The sequence below is a fragment of the Megalops cyprinoides genome, chromosome 22 (assembly GCF_013368585.1).
Source record: "Megalops cyprinoides isolate fMegCyp1 chromosome 22, fMegCyp1.pri, whole genome shotgun sequence".
Classification (NCBI taxonomy): Eukaryota; Metazoa; Chordata; class Actinopteri; order Elopiformes; family Megalopidae; genus Megalops; species Megalops cyprinoides.
Genome location: NC_050604.1, coordinates 6,796,002 through 6,816,524, shown reverse-complemented (window position 1 = coordinate 6,816,524; position 20,523 = coordinate 6,796,002). Strand labels below are relative to the sequence as shown.

The 20,523-nt window shown below is 48.1% G+C and overlaps 1 protein-coding gene across 11 annotated transcripts in view; it reads right to left on the bottom strand.

Annotated features, from left to right (window-relative positions):
- The window catches only part of kiaa1109 (KIAA1109 ortholog), a 102,663-nt gene that overhangs the window by 12,929 nt on the left and 69,211 nt on the right, over positions 1 to 20,523 (bottom strand). For 2 of the 11 annotated variants that reach the window (XM_036516953.1, XM_036516954.1), the window contains exons 48-73: positions 20,401 to 20,494; positions 19,113 to 19,163; positions 17,085 to 17,291; positions 16,144 to 16,382; positions 15,296 to 15,540; positions 14,925 to 15,030; positions 14,185 to 14,282; positions 13,483 to 13,668; positions 12,920 to 13,088; positions 11,823 to 12,034; positions 11,250 to 11,342; positions 10,920 to 11,118; positions 10,262 to 10,321; positions 9,581 to 9,807; positions 8,832 to 9,011; positions 8,174 to 8,304; positions 7,603 to 7,726; positions 7,005 to 7,114; positions 6,418 to 6,508; positions 5,299 to 5,361; positions 3,556 to 3,806; positions 2,422 to 2,637; positions 1,898 to 2,078; positions 1,436 to 1,625; positions 598 to 759; positions 380 to 519 (exon numbers count right to left, since the gene is read on the bottom strand). In XM_036516953.1, the coding sequence (XP_036372846.1) occupies positions 380 to 519; positions 598 to 759; positions 1,436 to 1,625; positions 1,898 to 2,078; positions 2,422 to 2,637; positions 3,556 to 3,806; positions 5,299 to 5,361; positions 6,418 to 6,508; positions 7,005 to 7,114; positions 7,603 to 7,726; positions 8,174 to 8,304; positions 8,832 to 9,011; positions 9,581 to 9,807; positions 10,262 to 10,321; positions 10,920 to 11,118; positions 11,250 to 11,342; positions 11,823 to 12,034; positions 12,920 to 13,088; positions 13,483 to 13,668; positions 14,185 to 14,282; positions 14,925 to 15,030; positions 15,296 to 15,540; positions 16,144 to 16,382; positions 17,085 to 17,291; positions 19,113 to 19,163; positions 20,401 to 20,494 (4,025 nt within the window). The remainder of the gene's footprint in view (positions 1 to 379; positions 520 to 597; positions 760 to 1,435; positions 1,626 to 1,897; positions 2,079 to 2,421; positions 2,638 to 3,555; positions 3,807 to 5,298; positions 5,362 to 6,417; positions 6,509 to 7,004; positions 7,115 to 7,602; positions 7,727 to 8,173; positions 8,305 to 8,831; positions 9,012 to 9,580; positions 9,808 to 10,261; positions 10,322 to 10,919; positions 11,119 to 11,249; positions 11,343 to 11,822; positions 12,035 to 12,919; positions 13,089 to 13,482; positions 13,669 to 14,184; positions 14,283 to 14,924; positions 15,031 to 15,295; positions 15,541 to 16,143; positions 16,383 to 17,084; positions 17,292 to 19,112; positions 19,164 to 20,400; positions 20,495 to 20,523) is intronic. The other 9 variants (XM_036516959.1, XM_036516960.1, XM_036516957.1 and 6 more) reach the window with 9 other exon arrangements.

Here is a 20,523-nt window from a genome sequence, read left to right as displayed (position 1 = left end):
ATGTAATGTAATGTATGCATGATCCATTCATACAGCTGGAACCTTCTTGATGCTACTTTGGATAATATGCAGCAGTGCCCCATGTAGGATCTGAACCACAGGATACAAGGAAAACTCCTACCCATGATGCCACACTGCTGCCTGTGTGTTAGACACCATGAAGCAGAATGGTATCCCTGCAGTGTGCCCCAGCTATGGGGGGGACACTGAGCAGGCTGAAGTTAGCTGGGACAGGATGGGGGTGGTGAGAGCAGGCTGGGAGGTGGTTTCGGCAGGTTGGAGCAGGTTTGGGCAGTTGTGACAGAGTGAGCATTGCTGGAGGGAAGTGTGGGGGAGTTGGGGCAGGTTGGGGCAGGCTCTGGGAGGTCGGGTGGAGTACCTGCACTCGGACGTACACCACCACGTCCACAGGGAAGGAGGAGTAGGCGGAGGTGGAGGAGGACACCAGCGACGTGGTCGACTCCTCCAGTGGGTCGACCGGCTCAAACTGGCCCATGTCTTCATCCTGGGAGTTCATGGCTGATCGACAAGGAGAGAGGAGACTTAGACACCACACCCACACCCACACCCACACCCACACACACAGAAAGCACATACTAGTGTAGTTTCTCTCCACAGGGGTGATGGGGATGGTCTCTAACGCTTTCTCCAGGAAGTCGAGCAGACAGGGGCTGATGACCATTTCCTCTGGCAGGGTCTGCAGGGCCACCCAGGCGTACAGCTTGGCAGTCTTCACGCCTCCACTCCCCTTCCCTTTGGCTGCAGTCAGGGAGACCGTGCTAGCCGTTAGCCGTGAGGAAAGGCTGAGGAAAAGCTCCTAACTTAACAATCTGGAGCCCAATGAGCTCTCATTAGCATTAAGGGCTTCTTCCCATTAATTGATGGCTTCTACTTCACTCTTCAGTCATTCTGCACAAACTGACCGTGGTGATTACACCACGAGCAAGACTAGACACTGCATTTTCACACGTGTGAAAAATACTCACTAAACAATCACACCAAAACCTTATCGGATTAGGTTCCCATTTTCATTCATGCACTACCACTGCATGCACTAAAAGTGGTACATCTGTGGAACAATAACTGTGGTACCATACGATGCGTACAAACACAAGGTGTACTACAATACAGGTTGTGCTACAGGCCATCATGCTGCCCGGCAGTCATGCAGATTCTGCGCATATTCACTCATCTTTATCGTACATGGATAGGCTGACATAATGGACGTGGAGGATAGGGCCACCCATCCAGATGATTTAAAGATCAGTGGATCTGCGCAGCATAACGCCCTAACATACAACTAAAGAGTACTTCCAAGTATGGAGTACTACAGACAAAGAGTAGAGAGTACTACAAGGAGTAGCACAGGAGGGTGGCTGGCTAACTATGTGGAAGACAGTATTGAGCATGCAGGCATTTCGAGGGCGAGTGGTACCTGATGGAATAGGTGGGGGTGGGGGAGGTAGGAGCGTATTAGTCTTGCTTTGGGCTGGATTGGGAGGATTAGGAGTGCTGCTATCTTTCATACCATACAGCTTGGACTCTTTAGACAGGGTTCTGGGCAAGGAGGATCCCCGCGATGCGTTCGGCGACTCCGTCTTCAGGGTCTTGGAATTGTAGTGCAACTGCGTGCCACGACAGAGACGGCATATATTAATTTAAAAAACATAAATAAAATAAAAACGAACACATCAGCAATGAATGAACAAATCATAAGAGTCAAAAGTTAATGATCATCTTACTGACAATGTCCACACCATATAGATGGCCATCCCATAAACCCATTAACACCTCTGGTAGGTCCAACGGTCTGTGGTTTCATTTCCGCCGAAACACCCTGTTCATAAACGAACCCCCCGGGTTAAACAAACAGCAGTAGACAGTAGTGGAGACAGACCTTGACGTCGACACCGGGAATGTAAAACACTGTCGTCTCCGAGTCGCTAGACTTGGTCTGCAGGGAGGAGGGCACTTTCTTCCCCGCCAGGAGGTGGGCGGTGGATGTGTAGGCCGGCTGGATTTTCTTCTTCTTCGGCGGAGACTCCTGGTCTAGACTCCTCAGGCTACGATCACAACTCCTGCGGGAGGGGGAGGAAAAAAAGAAATAACTTCCCGAAACTTCACATCATGATTCAATTACAGTAGTTTTCCCACACTTACAGTTTCATCTGTGCGTTCCATTTAGAATGATTGATTGATTAGAGCACCTGTGTTGCAAAAGCAAAAAAAAAAAAAAACGCCCCAATACTGAATTAAAAACATTTTTCCTTCTGTCACCATTTATCTTAGTTAATCAGAAAAGACTCTATTCGGGGCTGTATTTATCGGGCACTAGGCCCAATATGTGTGTAAAAGGGACTGCAGTGTGTAACGCGGCCCTGTCCCCGGCTCAGCGCGCCGCGCGTTCCCCCCGGTACTCACCTCCTGAGGGAGATGTCGTCGTGCTCGGCCTGCTGGGTGGTGGGGTGCAGCACGCACTTGCCGCTGTCGATCTCCACGCGCACGTCCAGCTCGAAGTCGATGTTCCTCTCGGTGGCCGAGCTGACCGCGCTGCGGCCGGCGGGCGTGCCCGGCCAGCGCTCGCTGAAGAGCTGGCTCACCGCCGCGAAGCCCGACGACTTCTTGCGGGACGTTTGCCTGGAGAGCGGGGGGGGAAAACGCCGACGTCAGCCGCGCCAGGCCGCTGAGGACGCGGTCACCCCCGCACTCAGAAGGCAAACCCTACACTCGTCAGCTGAACACTGATAGCCACGATTACTGAAACTTACTGAAACCATGTTATACAGCGTTCAATGCAATCAAACACACCATACAAGGCATAGTACTTGGGGATGAACAAGAACTCAACACTCCGGACACTTCTATGAGACGCGGTTCTGCTCACAGACCATTCACTGGAAGCAGGATCATTAGCAATCAACAGGCTCGGCACAGCCGGTATTACCAGCTTTCATCCCACTCCAGGTCATTAATCGTTGGACAGAAGTCATTGCACCCCCGAGGTCCATCATTACACCCCTCCAGAGTTTTGCTTCAGAAGTCTGATGGTAGCAGCAGTCACACAGGCATCCATCAAGCTCTCATATAGTTAATTCATATTTGTATACCTAGAAGCCACTATCTGATCACTCCCAACCTGAGAACAGCCTGATATGGCAAGGCATTACTCTCACAGATCTTTGTTGTACATCATTGGTACAGCAGTATATGAGATAACGTTGCTTGGCATGGTGAATACCATTGACTGCTGTACGCTTATAGCTTAGCACTGTCATTTAGCTTGATGCTTAGCTACTGATTGCCTGTACCTGTATTCTTGTCGATTCTGGGATATGCTTTTAAAATATGTGGGCCTAGGAAGTACCCCTGAGTAAGAGCATCTACCAAACATGACAGTAACAATAACAGTAACAAAACAACAATAAAAATACTACTAACAATAATTATGATCATTATCATCATCATCCTCATCATCAACAGTCACAATAATCATCACTTTAATCACTGCAATAATAGTAGTAATAGTTATGATAACAATGGTGAACTGGTACTCACATGGGCCTCCTGTAACTGTAGGTGGGCCTCTCCCTGTCGAACTCCTCGTCCTTGTCGGAGTCGTCGGAGGACGACAGGGAGCTATCGTCTCGCCTGCTGTCCTCGGGCTGGAAGGGAAGGCTGGGTGAGAAGACGGCGGGGGTGGCGGGGGCACTGAACACTGAGCATGCGCCTTCACTAACGGATGGGAAAGGATGGAGCGGCTCCTCGACCGCCACAGACAACAGCTCCATTTCTGTCTCCTCTGGGAACTTGCGTGGTGCATGGAAAAATGCAGAAGAGGGCAGCGCGTTACGGGATTGGTCGATTCAGAGAAGGGGGGGGGGGGCATGGGCATGTCACAAGTCACTCTCAAGCAGATATCAGACCAGTCTGGGGATGGAGGGGTGGATTTGGTCCCAGGAAGGGGGCAGGGGGTTATGCCTAAACAGAATTTGAATTTGAGCTGTATATTCATGCTTTACCAAGATAAACAATCATATTATTTAATCGCATTATGACAACACCAGTTTGGAAAGGGGTTTGGGGTTGTTCTGGGCAGCTGCAGATTCTTGCAGGATTGAGTACCAATTCCAATGTGTGGATGATACCTGCTACGAGACACATTTCAGATGTTTCTTTTTTCTTTTTTTTTTTTCCCCAGGAGCCCAGTATTCATGCATTTTCCTTTGAGCAGACAGAAGTGTTCAGATGAAGAATGAATGAGGGATGAAGTGGTGACAGAGAGCGAGGTATCGATCGGCACACGCCTCCCCAGCGACAGTGCAGCTCCCAGCGGGTGTCCAGCGCTCTGCGCTCAACATTCACCACTACTGACCAATCACTGAGTTCATCATGTCTCTCCTACCTGCCTCAACCAATCAGAAACTAAAACAGTCATCAGATGTTACTCCCTACATATCTGAAGATGGCCAGTTAAGACTATAAGCTGGGGTGGGTGATACATCAACCATCAAGATTCACAGCTCTGTTAAAAGCAGCCAAAGCGCACACAGCGCCAAGGTCGAAGGGGTCAAAGGTCACCCCTGGATGCAGACCACCACAGAAGAAAGGAAAGGAAGAAAGGACAGTTCATCCAGTTAAATGTTCAGGGTGGAGTTGCATCAGCAATGCGTCAGTCGAGCCACAGACCCGTAAACCCAGATAAGGCTCGTTTCATGGGTTTACATTGCAGGTGTACAACTACACGCAGCTGACACAACCCCACACAGACCCCTGCAGCTATTGCAATAAGCTTATTAGTAAGGGCATGCAAATTCAGGACTCCAAGAGAATATGTACGGCACAGACATAAATATCGTCCACTTGATGCCTGCCGGGCGCTCAATCTGCCTTTTTCTGATGAAAGTGAATTTTGTGAATACAAAGAAGCTTAGCTGAAGTACTGCTGATATAGATCCTAGATTCCATGTGTACTTGTTCCACTATAATGAACAAGCATTGTAGAATGAACAAGGCGTAAAATTCATATTTTGGCATTCGATTAGAACTTTCAAGAAGTAGGTTAGAGAACTTTTCTGTAACATCAAAAAATAAAGGTGTGCCATCATTCCAGGGCTGTACAGACTTTTTTTTACTGTCATCAAGCAAACAGTGAAATATTGCAAAGCATGGTACCAATACATCATTCTCTTGGAGTCTGCATTTTGTGGAAAAATCAGGACTCCCCATTAGGCAAGATGAATTAGTCAGAGTGGGGAATGGTTTTCAGATTTTCATTTGTTGGTTCATTTTCACAAATACCTTGAAACACAACTCTCCTGGACTGCCAGGGTGGTTAGGCATGTCCAAAATCAGATTATCAATCTTGATCGAAATAAAAACACAATTGACAGAAATTAAGCCAAAAATGAAAAAGAACGACAAAGCAATCTGTAAGTCATTACAGTACTGAAAGGATTTACGGTTTCTGAACCCTTGGGAAGATTCAGAAAGGTAATTCCGTTAAAAAAAAAACAAGGCAACAGAAACACAGTGAATATCAAAGCAAAAATCTATTGAGGACGGACACTGGGGAGGCCTCGAGATCCAGTCTCTTATGACACACAATGACATGAAGAATGACATGGTGTACTAAACTGTGTGAACAGACAACAGTGCAATACAGACACAGTTCACCACAAACAAAACACGGAATCAAACATCTTCCTAATATCCTGACTGCTTTCAGGTGCACAGACTATATAAGAGCCTCATCTGCAGTATGATAGTACCAGCCTCCATTCATAAATAGGCAATACAAGCAGCTTTATTGAATGCAAACCCTGAGACTGAAAGGATGCTCTATGGCTTCTGGACGTATAAATGTTCAGAGACATGCTGGCCCTCAGTTGTATGTTACTTCTGAAATACATGTGCTTTTCTGGCCGGCAGTGAAACTGCGCCACTGAGGAGATGGATATGGGGGGGGGGGGGGGGGGGGGGGGGGGATTGGCGGGCAGTGAGGTGACAGAAGGGTGTGACAGACTGAATGTGTGTTAGTGTGTGTGTGTGGTTGTAGGTGCATGCATGTGGCTCCAGGGTTTACCCTCTTAAATTACTTTTGGTAAAAAGGACATGGGCACTGGAGGACGTGGGCACTAAGGGGCTGGTGGCTGAGGGCACAGGTACTAAAAGTGGTGCTTAAATAACGGTTTTGTCAGCTGAAGCTGTTGGCAGAAGAGGAAGTGGTCAATATCAGGGATGCTGGAAATAACTAGGGTACTAGCAGCAGAGGGTGTGGGTAATATAAGGCACTAGTGGTAGAGGCTTTAGGCAGTAGAGGGTGCTAGCGGCAGAGGATGCTAATGGTATTGGGTACTGGTGCTACAGGTGCTGGCTCTGAAAGAGGGGGCTAATAAGGCACTGCCTGGTATACGGTACCGTGTCCTGGATGTTGAAGGTAACCCTCGGTCCTGGGGACGAGGCGTCCACTCGGATGTCAGGAAGGTCATCTACGTCTCCGATTCTAGAGCTGAGGAACAGATAAAGTGTAACATCTACCACACCGTGGTAATTTTCAACTCATATACATTGCCTGTATCAATATCTACATATTGAATGTAGCCAGCTACATTACCTACACATCTGATTACAGGATCTATATTATCTGTAACTATACATCTGAAATACCCATCTACATTGTATATATCTATACCGATACACCTGATAATAAATAATACTATACATACAATATACCACAGTGTAACAGATAATGTCATGTGGATATCTATACTTATAGAGTAAACATTGCTTCTAAATTGATTATCTAATGGTAAAAAGCATGGCTTTCTTCACCAAATCATAACTAAATGGGTTAAGTTTTGAGATTTAATAGCTGTTCTCCCATACAAATACAACCACTATAACTACAAGCAGACAATTTCAAGGGAAGTTAATTAAAAACAATTATCCACAGCATTTACCAGAGAAGTATCAGCACTTTAAACTGACAGTAAAATGTGGATTACCTTGCCCGTTCCAGCCTCTTTAAAGGTGGCCTCCCGGCGGCGGAGATGCTCTTGGAACGGTTGTAACTGGGTTTGTACCCCAGGCCCCACTTGTCTTTTAATGAGGCGGCCTGTTGGAAGTACATCGGAGAACATCCATCACTGCTTAGAGTCATCTGGCATTATGCATAACTGTTAGGCAATCTGAATGTCAAAGGATACGATCAGATCTGATGCAGATGCAACCCAGATGGTTTTGGGCTGTCTACCACAACTAATTGCACCTGAAATCATAGCTGGTTCCAGTGAAAAACTGACGCAGAACATTGGAAGCATTTACCAGAGGCCGAGTCACCACAAATGAGAATGAAATGGCACAATCTGAGCAACAGGACAACAGCCCACGTTTATTAGACTGATTGTTATTTAGATAATGAGAAATAAGGGAAATCAAAACAAACCCATGGTAAAAGCCAAGGTATGTCATTCTGTACACTGATGACTTTACAAGCCCAGGGCATTTGTAACCAGACGACTGAGCTGACTCTACATGGTCTGTCGCCTGTCTCCTTGCCGCGCCCTCAACCCCGCCGCACCCCCAGCCGCACTCCCGACTCACCCGCATGCTGGAGCGCCGCAGCTTCTTCCTCACGTCTCTCCGAATGTCATTCACCGCCACCGACTCCAGCTGCTGGTAGCGCTGGATCTCCTGGTTTATAGTTCCCTCGCTCGCTCCCAGCTTCCTGGAGAAAGAGGAGCGGGAGCCTTTGAGCGTCCCCGGTGTGAGAGGGAGAGTGGAGCGCACACACAGAGCACCACGGCCCAGACCTACACCTAGGGGAGCATTTAGCCAAAGACTCTAAATCACTGGGGAGATGACACCCTCTGTCTGCATCCTGGTCCAGCTAGGGAGTTCCTGTTAATATTTAAATGGTTCATCTAAGTTCAAGTGACTTCATGAAACTTGATGGTATGTGATTTTCAGACTAGAGAATGCAGAAATGAACAGTTAAGGCTAATAAAATGTGATTTTCGTATTCAGGTGTCTTTGGTTACAGACCATGCTAATGTGTTGGAGAGTTCTCTCTGTTTGCCAGGACACAGGATGGAAGCAGATGAAAGCAGAAACCCTCCTAAAAGACATGATGCCATTCCCTGAGCCCCTTTCTCCCTCCTACCCCTCCACCTACTTGAGGTCGTCGATGACCTTGGCCTGTTCGTTCAGCTCGCGGATGTCCACCAGCCGCTTGGAGAACTTCCGCCCCCGCGCGTCCACAATCTGGCTCCCCACAGAAGCCTGCCGCCTGTGGTCGATGGGTTCCTATGCGGGGAGATCCGGGGGAAACCTGGTCACAGCGGAGCCAAAACGGCCCGTGCACATTCCACACATCCAGCTTCCGCAAAAGCAAATCAAATCCACCCACACCGAATAACAAAACACCAGGAGGAAAAAAAAAAAACGTTAAAGGCTGTGCACCCGTTTCGCTAAATACAGCAAGTCTGTGAGAAGCCCCAACAGCAAGACATGTTTACCGCATGAATCTTGATCTCGGACACAGACATCCCCTACGTGATCGACCAATTTGTTTTTCACCAAACACCGCTTTGATATGTGAGAGGGACAGACCACGACGGCATCTTCAATTGCTAAGTGACTGCACTTCAAAAATGCGCCGCATGATGCTCTCACGCGTTTTGAACTGTGCACCGTGGATGTCACTCAGCATTTGAAGCAGTGAACCTGTGAAGCCATCGGGAACAAACCAGATCTGAGGAGAACCCGGCGAGGGGAGTAAATTTAAGGATTGGAGCCCCGGGAGAGGACAGCAGGGTTCGTCTGCTACATACGCAGCCCCAGGAGAGGGGTCTAGCCCGGGCCAGGCCCGCTTTAGACAGGGTGCCATCGGAGGACGCAAACACGTTCAGGTACTCAGCCGGAACCGACAGCTTCTGGGGTTTGGGGCTCAGGCCCAGGATGTGGTTCACCAGGCGCTTCCTGAATGTGAGCCTGGAGTCGCCCTCCACGCTCTGCAAACGACGGGGGGTTTTAGCCTCAGCTACAGCTTAACAAAGTGCTCAGAAACAAGGGAAAAAGGGCAGAGCTTCCTGGAACACTTATATGCTTCTCAAAAAAAAAAACAAAACAAATAAACAGACAAAACACAGACTAGCAGCATCGCTCCAAATTAGTCAACAGCACTCTGTGAACAAGCAGTTGCAGAGGTGATCTACAGATCTTAGGAATGGATACCTCTAATGAGGGTAAGCCGATTGCTGCAACTTCACACCATTCCATCAATAGGCTAACTGCAGATATCTGATGACAAAGCTGAAATTTCTCACTGCTCTCAGAATAAGCACACAGACCAAACACAAATCGGACAACTGACGTGTGACAGTCCAATCTGGCGTTCAGTCATCTGTATCAACATATGTTGTGTATGAGAGAATAGGTGAAATATGAAATAACACAAGAGGAAATGCACAGTGCATTTTTGTAGAGGGCCGAGTGTTACATAAGAGCTGTACAGTGGCGTGGAGCTGGGAAACTCCACTCTGCGAACTTGGCGGAGTAAGGGGCGAGTGTGGGGCCTCACCACGTGGATGGTGGGGGACATGGTGTCCGTCTCGTCTTCGTCCGACAGGTCGGCCATGTTGATGGAGTTGAGGTCGGCGATGTCGTCCACGTCCTCCTCGCCGGTCAGGGAGGTGAGGGTGTTGCCGAGGGCGTTGAGGCGCTTGCCGATGTTGGGGTCCATGTGGACGTCGATACCACACATCTTCCACAGGACGTTCAGGGTCCAGGTGCCCGCACTGCTGCTCTCTGTGGACCGCACGCACATACGCATTACACACATAAACGCATAAAACACATAAAAACACACACGGACACACACATACACACACACACACACATAAATACATACATAAACACATACATACACACACACACATAAATACATACATAAACACATGCACACACACGAGCACATACAGATACATACATATGTACAGAAATAAACACACATACACAAGTACAACCATGCACACACACACACACACACACACACACACACACACACACACACACACACACACACACACACACACATATGCACATACACATGCACAAAGACAACCATACCCACACACAGCCATATGGAGACACACACACACACACGTATAGTGGGGTCAAGGAGCTGAATGAGCTCTCACATGCTCTCCTTTGCACAGTGAGTGTGACTGAGAGCCGGGTCGTGTTGCACTGACGCCCTCACCTGCAGACGGCTGGCCCGTCGTCCTGGAGCACACTTCATAGGTGCCATCTGGAACCACACCTACAGAATGCAACACGCCCGCAAATTCACACCAATGCCTGTGAAAATGATCCTGGCAGTAAGGAAGTCATGACGCGTGCAAGCCCCAGGTGAAAGCAATCTGTTATCATATGTCACTCTAAAAAGTGGGGCTGATTAGATGTCATCTCCCTCCATTTTCTGATTACAACTATAATAAAAATAAGCACAACAATAACAAGCACTACAATATGACCCAGGGCATTTGTAATTAATTTTACAGACCAGAAGTGGGCTATTAGGTATTAGTCTACACAGAGGCACACAAACTTAATTTTGTAACTCACAGAAAGATTTACGCTCAATGCAATTTTAAAAATATTTCTCAAGTATGACTCAAATGGCCCAAGATGTCCATGTCCTGTTATTCTCTACTCCCGCAACAGTTAATGCTATATAGTGTACTGCAAGGGGACAGAGTGTGTGACCTAATGATCTCCTTCGGGGCACTGCATTCATTTTATACCCCTGTGCCCCTGCAAATTTTTGGAACTCTAATTCAAAAGAGACTAGCTGTGTTTGTTAGCCAATCAATGCTCTCGGACTCTCCGTGGCAGGAGGAAGTGGGCAGGGCACTCACAGGCGTTCATGACCAGGTCGCCCCGCACTTCAGGCTTCCAGTCGTCCCAGGTCCTCTCGAAGCCCTCGGCGAAGCGCAGGCAGAAGTTCTTGAAGTGGCCCTTGCTGACCAGCGACTCCGACGAGCAGGCCGTGATCAGCGTGCTCTCGATGGTCAGGACCAGGGCGGAGCCCGTGTCGAAGTCGAGGGTGTGATTGGCCTGCGGGGGAGGGGGGCGGGGAGGGGCGGGGCAGAACAGAGGCCGCAGGAGGGTCAGCATGCGAGGCGACCGCCCGAGAGGTAAGAGAATATAAAGACGTAGAGAGTGCGTAAGAGTGTGTTGTGCGTTACTTTTTTTGCAAATTTTTCCTGTCCTACAGATGTGGAGGCCCATGCTTCGCAGCTGGGTATACTCCGGCTCTCCTTTAGCGGAAAATGTCCTTTCTACAGAGATAAGGGATAAAACCAGCATTTCCAGCTTAGACTAACACATATTTGGTGTTCTAAGACACACCAATCTCCACACCGCACACACAGATTTAACTGGAATTCCCCTCTCCATGTCAACATGAAATTTTGTGACACGCCAGGGCCTCGAAACAAACACTGATTTTATTTATTCTCCACCAATGGAATTTTCCCACTGCTCAAACCATCACAACACCCCACACCATACACCGATTTTTATGTCATTCCGTCTGTTTCTGATTAACTGTGATTTGCATGCAGACACCACGTGTCTTCAAGGTAAATGAGTTCGCATGCCGTAACCAAAAACAGCTTCATCCTACAGTGATTAACCATGCGGATTACTGGTAAATCGTGAATCACGGGAATAAGTCATCGCAGCACTGCAGTCGGCACAAGCTGGCGGTGGTCGGCGCAGTTGCGCTCCGGTTTGAACCACTGCCCTCCCTCTCCTACCTGCGAGGTGCTGGTGATGGGCAGGCAGATGCCCAGGTCGTTGACGGTCAGCTGCAGGAAGAGGGTGCTGAAGGCCTGGGCCGAGGTCTGCTGGATGCCAGGCAGCTTGTCCACCACCTCCTTGGTGGCCACGTGGATGTCCTTGTTGAGGGCCATACGCTGCTCATTCCAGTTGTCGTAAGCGGCCTTGTAGTTGAGCCAGAAGAGCACCGCTGGAACGAGAGTTCGTGCAATTTGTCAGTGAGCCGACCTGTCAAAACCTGTTACCCCATCCTCTGCTGTCCGTAAAGTTCGCAAAATCATCCCACAAGCATATCTAAAAGGGCAGTTTTCACCCCCTGCTTTTGATTACTTGCACTTCAGACTCTCTTTGCATATGTTTGCGGAAACTAAGGAAGCCCCAAAATAAATGGAAGGAATTATTTACACACAAGATTGTTTGTTCATGAAAAACTTGATAAAACTAATTCCCTAAACATATGCCAACAAAATGTAAGTAATTTCCCTGAATGACGCAGAAATCCCTCTCCAGCTTCATAGTGGTTTAACACCTCATAAATGAGTTGACGGGCCGGGGAGCAAGTTAGCCGAAACACCAACAAAAAATGGGTAAATGATTTAAAAAATAAAAAAAAAAAAAACACATTTTCACTCGTACACACAAAAACAGATACACAGATACACAATAAATTATTATACATCAAAACGTAAATATGATCACAGAAGCATGTCAACCATGATAAATATCACATAACAGAAATAATATGTGAATATGAATATGCATGTATTTTTAAAGAAAAAAGACCCATGACTATGAACAGTGATTTGTGGAAAAGTGGGAAAACGGATGCAAAAGTGAAACAGTAATTGCCAATGGATGTTAGTCTCTCATGAGCTCCTTTGCAGTTCTCAAAAACATGGCTGCTTCATTTTAGAATTCTATGACAAACACAAGCGCGGAGCAGTCATTAGCAAAGCTTTGTGGTAACATAATCCACACTGCTTTCGGCTCAGCTCATCTCCCTCCACACGTTAACATGAACAGACCCCTAACCCCTACCCACAACCCTGGCTTATAAATTTGGGGAAGGGGCTACCTCTGTCGAAGGCCACAGGCTGGGCGAAGACGATTGGACGGTTGAGGGTGATGAGCACCGCCTCCTTGTCCGAGGAGCCACTGATCTCTTCCTGCAGGGCGTTGCGCAGGCCAATCCGCGTCCGGAAGTACGCCACCTGGTGGAAGTCGGAGCCTGCCTCCTCATACACCTGATCATCAAGAGAAAGCATGCACATGATACTGTCACGCAAGGCCCGATCGAGAACGGCAGCACATACCACTATGCAACAGTAGGGGGTGCTATATAGGCACAATTCATTCATTCTGTATTACACAAAGAACACCAGAAAAACATAAAAGCATGGCACAAATTTAATTTTAATAAGTACTTGCAGATACATGGACTGCATCTTACAATTTTGTATTGTACTGTGTTGTATACTATATTTTGTCACTTGTTCCACCTACACATTGTACAACATTTTACAAGTTCAACACCATTACAGATTCTGGAGAGTTAACTCAGTTTACTTGCCAGGGGAATTCTAGCCCTAAATAGGGACCAAACACTTTTTTAAAATGCAGAGCGGTAGAGGCGCTCACCTGGTGCTTGACGATCTGGCCCAGCGCCAGGTGTAGGTCGACCTGGCATTTCCCGAAGAGCTTGAGGTAGCTGCTGCTGCCGGGCTGGGCCTTGCACTGGATGCGGTTGGAGAGCTCCAGCTCGATGAGGCCCGTCTCGAAGCGCACCGCCCGCATGGAGGGCGTGGTGGCCGTCATCTGTATCCCCTGCGGTGTCGAGGGAAGGCATACACTCACAGCCACGTGATGTAGGTGGTGAGCAGCCCGGCTTGTAGGCCTGGGAGGCTGCTCTCTGATGCGGCAACGCTGTGCCCTTGGGTAAGCTGTTTACTGCACTCTCCCAGTAAATATCCTGACGCAGTATCCCGTATGCAGTGGATGGTTAGCTAGAGAAAAAGCTATATACACTGCCCTTGAAAGGGCTATCTGCTATGCAAATTAGTATTTGCTTAGCATGACCTTACAACCATGGCAAAGCTACTGCCAGCTCTTACTGGTATTGTTAGCAATGCCAGTTCATCTGCCCTCGTCCTGGGCAATCTGTAATGTGAATCATGGTGCCAAGAACCCTTTTTATTTTTCCAAGAATAGGAACCCAACCTTTCTGGAGAGGACACAAGCCGCTGTGCCTTAAGACCACAGTGGTTAACCATTACACCTCGCTGCCTCACAGCAGGAGAGCCAGGGGACAGTTGGAGGGAACCTCCGGGGCATGAGCCGTACCTTGAACATGAGGTTGAGCGAGTAGAGGAGGATCTTGGGTTTGTCGCCGTCTGTCGAGACGTCGTGTTCGTTCCACAGGGGGATGGGCTGCTCCCCTCCTGCAGGAAGACATTGGACAGGGAGTTTCAGCAACACCTCTGCCCCCGACGCCAGCTGTCCGCCGAGCTAATTAATCCCTCCCGCGGCAGCGGCTCCACGCTGGGGACCCGGCACTGTCACCCCTACAGCACGTTCAGCCCCAGACGCTATGACGGCGTACGGGCAAAATGCCCTTGCAACAAGTCGAGGACGATACTTTGACACAAAGCAAATACAGGAGACAGACAAAGGTGCTGCCTCCCACAGGAATTCAGCCATAACTTGCTGTTTCATGCCTGCACATTTCACTTCATTTTCCTTTAGTATTTTACGTATCTGGAAACAACAAGCGTCATAACAGACACCAGCACAGACATTATATGTTGGCACGTCAAACTATGCCAGTGTCTCACTTTCCAAGATATTCTGGGGCAAGATAGACTACCATAGGAAAAGGTGATGATACAATCAGTGGGAAACTTCCATGCTAATAAGTATAGCTTATAGGTCAGTAGCGGGGATCAAGAATTCTGTTAGTCACAGGGAATCTGAATTTTGAATCAGATTCAAGGGAAAACAGAAATTCTATGCAAATCGTCCACTGGTACACTTTGCCAGCTTCCACCATACAACAGCATTGTTACTTTGAGACAACAGCGAACCTGAGACTTTCTGGATGACCTCGTTCACTTCTTTCATAAAGACCTTCTGCAAGAAGACCAGGTGGTTCAGGAGGTCTGTGGTCAGGTTGTGTTCGAATGAGCCGATCTGTAAGGAGAGTAGACCAATGATGCAAAGCCCACAAATCCAACAGTTAGTGACGGCACTGAAGGAGCTTCCATGTGCGATCAACCACCAATTCATATGAACTAATCAAACCACAGCGTGATGCTATGATCGGTTGAAGTCAGTGAGTCACAGATGATGGCATATGACAGCTCCAATCACTTTGTGAAACCTTGCCTCCTCACCACTACCATCTGTTCCCACACTCGTGGTGGCCAGGTGGCCCTGGAGGCCTTTGAGTCGTTACCTCAGCAACGCAGCGCAGGTAGTTGCCCTGGAGATAGTTGCCCTGCTTGGTGGGGAAGTCGTCGGGGGCCCAGCCCTGGTCGGAGTGGCTGTCATGGTCCTCCATGATGTACTCGCCCGACATGGTGACGGGGGGCAGGTTGAGGCTGGCGGACGGCGGCATGTTGCTCATGTCCACCGGCGACACCTTGGACTGGAAGCGCAGCTTGTGATTGGGCAGCTCGAACGTGAAGCTCGTCTGGGCACCTGTGCGGGCAGGGAAGATGGGACAAATGATGGCGGGCCCACTTGCCGACAACTGCTACAGCGTGCCAGCAACGTGACCGTGTCAGCAGCAACGTGACAGCGAGACTTCACATGCCCCATGGCAGCAGCCTGTGCCAATGTGTCGTCACGGAGTCAGTGACATGAGCCGATCATAGTGCTTCGTAGTGGACAGCAAAGTGTTTTCATTGGTTCATACCAGCCACTGATTGACGGCACACTGGTAGATCCACCCATTACGGGGGTTCATGAAGCCCTGTCACTTCGCTTGTCAGAGTTCTTCAGGTGAAGGACATTGCAATGAGAGTCAAGACACAAGGTGAACCACTGAAATAGCAGGTACACCATCTGTCAAGATACAAGTGTGTACCCTGCGCCTGCGAAGTGCTGGTGATTTGGGTTTTTTTATGGGTTTCCTCCAGAAATAACCATAACGACCCTGATTTTAAGCATAGTGAGCGCAGTTAAAACAACTCTTTCCGGATGGAAAAGAAATGACAGATTAAGAGAACAGCACTATGACAGTGAGAGGGCACGTGGAAAAAGGCGCTGACCGCTGACCCCGTGACCCCCATGAGCCCTCACCTGTCATGCCGTGACTCCTCATGCGGCCCATCTTGTACTCGGCCTTGAGCGAGGGCAGCAGCGCCGCCCCGATGGTGATCCCGTCCATCATGGCGCTGAACTTGAGCACGATCGGCTTCTTCTCCAGGCCTTCGGGCAGCTGCGGGAACTCGTTGGCCTCCACGGGCGTCTGGTTGACACTGGAGGAGGTCTTGTCTGAGGCCTGGGGCGTGGCAGTGTCCTCCCTGTTTGCCGGTGGCCTTTAGGAGGAACACAGCAGAGCCTCACTCCCTCTATAAGCACTCACACACATATCCACTGGCTGTGCACACTGCCCTGTATGAGCTCCTCTGCCAAGCTTAAACTGTCCATGTTACCCATATGCACTACTGGATATTTACTGATGCAACTCAGGGTCCTGTTCCTTGCTGAAAGGGTTCATCAGCAGCGCATGCAGGAATCACTAGCGACCTTCTGGTCATTGGACCTAGTCCATTACCACTACCCCACACTGCCGTAATTACCAATCCCCCCGATCTAAACACAAGTGCTGCTACCATGAAAAAAATACAGTACAGCAGGAAAAAAAAAACAAATCAAACTATGATAAAACACCACACCATGGATACCATAAGCTTAGTAAGCACCACTTAACTGCTTGTGTGATGTCAGAGAGAGGGGGTATGTTACGGGATTGGGTTTAACATTGGGCTCACTAAGTCTTTGTCATAACCTCCAACTCTACATTATTTACCTTGTAGTTAGATGCATGGTGAATTATATGCAATTACTGAGATGTCATCCACTAAATACAAAGTGCAGCAGAAGTAACACTTCTTTTATGTTATCACAATTGCCAGAGGAAAACTGAGGCGGTCCTGAGACCCAATCAGCCCCCTCTCCCCCGTTCCCTAAGCGACCCCACCCATCTGGCATGGCCCCGCCCCATCCCCAGCACTCACGCAGTGGACGGCTGGCGGATGAGGTCGGAGATCTGCTTGGAGAGCTGGTGGGAGCTGCGGACCATCATGCTGTGCAGCGTGGCGGGGTGCTGGGGGATGTTGATGATGATGGCGCCCACCTTGAAGACGGCGGCGTTGTTGGTCTTCAGCCCACGCTGGGCGCTGTACAGGGCCTGGGACTTGGCTATGTTGCACTTTACTACCGTTCTGAAATGGACAGGAGAGTGTCAGCCATCCTCACAGGGCTTGAATGGACAACCACTTTTTAAGCACATTTTTACTCTAAATGAATTGGTCTACTCTGCTACGGAAAGCAGGCAGTTAACACTTCCTGTGCCAATTTTATTTTTAAATTGGCACGGGACTTTCTATCAATAAGTGTTAAGTATTTATTAAGGACTGACAGCAAGCATTAACCGCACAGTACTGTACACATTCACCTTCAAGCAAACGCTTCAATGTTACATGAAGGAAGACAGTCACCACTACAGAGGAGAACAGGGAAAGAGATGCGACAAAGACTACGCCACATTTCTTGGGACGTCACTGATACAAAGCCCTTTAACCCCCCCCACAGTGACTTGAATTTAACTGAATGTCTGTTCAGGGTGTGAATCTTGTCACGTTTCAGGCAGCGTAACTAGATCCTGTGCATGTTTTCACAGGGTTTGATGGAGCTCCCTGGTCTGGTCAGGCAGTGAAAACCAGGAGGCCCTGGATCAGTGTGTGGAGCCATCACGGAGCGCATGCTTTGCTTGTGTCGTGTGTGACATGTCGGCACAGGGCCACGGGACTCTTAGTGGGGTATTCTACATGCCCGAGGGCCTCACTTCACTGGTTCCCCTTATACACCCTTCACCCGCATACTCCATGAGGAGAAACTATGCGCATTACCTGCACTGACCTGTGGGGGGAGGCAGAGCAGCTGAAATACACTGGTCAGAGTTTAGAACGCCGTGCTGCGCAGAATCATTCACTGATCTCTACAGAGCACGGATTGGCTGGAGTGGGCGCTGAGAAACGGGATGGGCCGATCGGATGCTTTTAACATCGGTGAATCAGAGCAGATTCTCTGCACAGCGAGACGCTCTAAAACACAACCAAGGCTAATTTGCCTTCCCGCTGCTGTTTGGTCAGAGCCAAATTTAAACCGGAACTGGGAGCGAGTGGATCTGACTGTGTGCTGAGACTGAGTGCGGGATTAGCCCAGGGAATTGCTCCTATTATTAACAGAATAATTCATGTTTATTTACATGGAGCAGCACAGAGCCGGAAAGGTGGAGGTTAGCATATGACTAAAGCTGAGCTCTGTGAGAGAGGGCGGGCCATGGCTCGGACCACAGAGACCACCAGAAGCGGTGCCACCCTGAGAAACGGCAGCAGCTCTGGTTAGTCACATCAAGGGACAGTCAGTGAAGCCCATCAGTGCCATTGGGGCCATCTGGGCCTCTATTGCGCTCAGGCTATGCATTTGGTAAAGGGCGCTATGAACCAATACAACTGCAGCCTTCAAAGTAAAGCACTGCCTGGCCCAGAGCCGACTGTGGCTAACTCACGTGGGGACTGACTAGTGTATCGGATGAACAGACAAATAACTCAGAGGAAGAACTAGTGTTTGATATCCATTAGACACCCAGCCAATTGGGTAATCAAAAGGCCTCCTGTTGATACTAAAAAGAAGAAATGTTGCATTAGACTATATTTTCAAACATTTTCTTCATCGTCAGCCAGAGAGATCTATCCCATAATCCAGGACTCCCCGGGTGAGCGTCGCCGTCAGCGACCGCCACACTCAGGTACACTCGCTCGAGACGGGCAGGTACAGCGCAGGTATATGCTCAGGCGTGGTGAGAAGGGGGGCGAGGGAAGGGGGAGGGGTTATCACACAGGTATATGTGGGGGGGACACTTGACACACACTGTGGCACTATCGACTCCATACAGAATGCAAGCTAGACATCCAGACTACAGCAGCGTGACTTCAAAGTGTCAGAAGTGCAAGCCCTGAGATGCAGTGGTGTACACATACAGAAACTCTTGTTTGGCAGTGCTGGTAGGAGAAGTGGGGAAATCCTCCAGTCTATGCAAGTAGATTGAAGAGAAAGCCAGAAAGTAAAATAAGAAAAAAAAACACAAAACAAAGAAAAAAAAAAACACAAAAAGAGAGCAAATCAGGAATGAGTATTCATGCAGAGATATCGGTCAAACAGTATAGTCCAAAATATGCAGCTACCTCATTCTCCTGCCTCCCCCCTCCCCTCAGTCAGACCCACCAGGGTTCTTTACACCAGTGTGGGGACATGGTGGAGAAGTGAAAAATTTACTATTCTCTTGATGAATTCTTAAATCCTGGCAGCAGAGGGACTGGCGTATTTAGTCCAGTGGTTTTTCTGCTGTAAGCTTGCAGTACCACATGACAAAGATAACATTTTGCCATGGACCACGTTCTTTTAGCTGATCGAAGTCTGGAATAACACTGAAGTCAAACTCGTTCTTTGCAATTATGTATACGTACAAATGCCTTGTGGGTTCCACTTTTCAAATGCACCTAGGGTTGTAGTATGAGACAGTAAAATCCATAGAAAAGTGTTTAGTTGGACATACTAATCATCTGTATTTTATAGATGTTGCACATTCTCGATTTGTCGAACTAAACACTTTTCACTTTTTCACATTTTCAAAACTGTAAAATTAATTTCACATATGTTACATACGTGCAACAAAACAACACAATGATGTAAACTACTGTAAAATAAAGATATGTCTTCAGAGAACAACCTTCGGTTCACCTCAAATAAAAGCTGACTGTTTCTTTGTCATGGAAAGGCCCATATACTTCAATTTAAGTTTGTTCCTATAACCACGGTTGCTGTACATTTTGGGTTATGCTGCAATTAAACAGATTGTAGCTTATATAAAAATAGATCTCTCCATTTGTCATTTTTCTCATTTTAGAATTAAATAGACAATAATTCCTGGGGGGCATTCAATCAAAAATTAAAATGCATTAAGAGTCTAAAAATTGACAAATGAAAATGGATTATTGCTCATAAATCAGGTTATCAAAGCAGGGTACAATCAAATTAAACAAGCTTTCAGTAATAAATTGCTCACGTAATTAAAGGTTCGCAAATTCAGAGGAAATTAAAATGTATACAAAGGCCTACTTAAAAGAGAAAGCACAACAGAAAGCAATTAACATCTGCATAAGCATAAGGATAAGGAGCTTTAATGCTAAGCCATCGTATGTAAAAAAAAAAAAAAAAAATACATAATCTATTGGCTGCCACCACGGGGAGACAGAGAGCGGTACTCACTGTATGTTCGGTGTTATGCCCTCCAGGAGAACAATGTTAACCCCCCCTATGTGAGCAGAGGCACACGTCTCTGTCATCTTCTGGTGTAGTATATCTGAGAGAGGGGAAAGACACTCTTTGTGA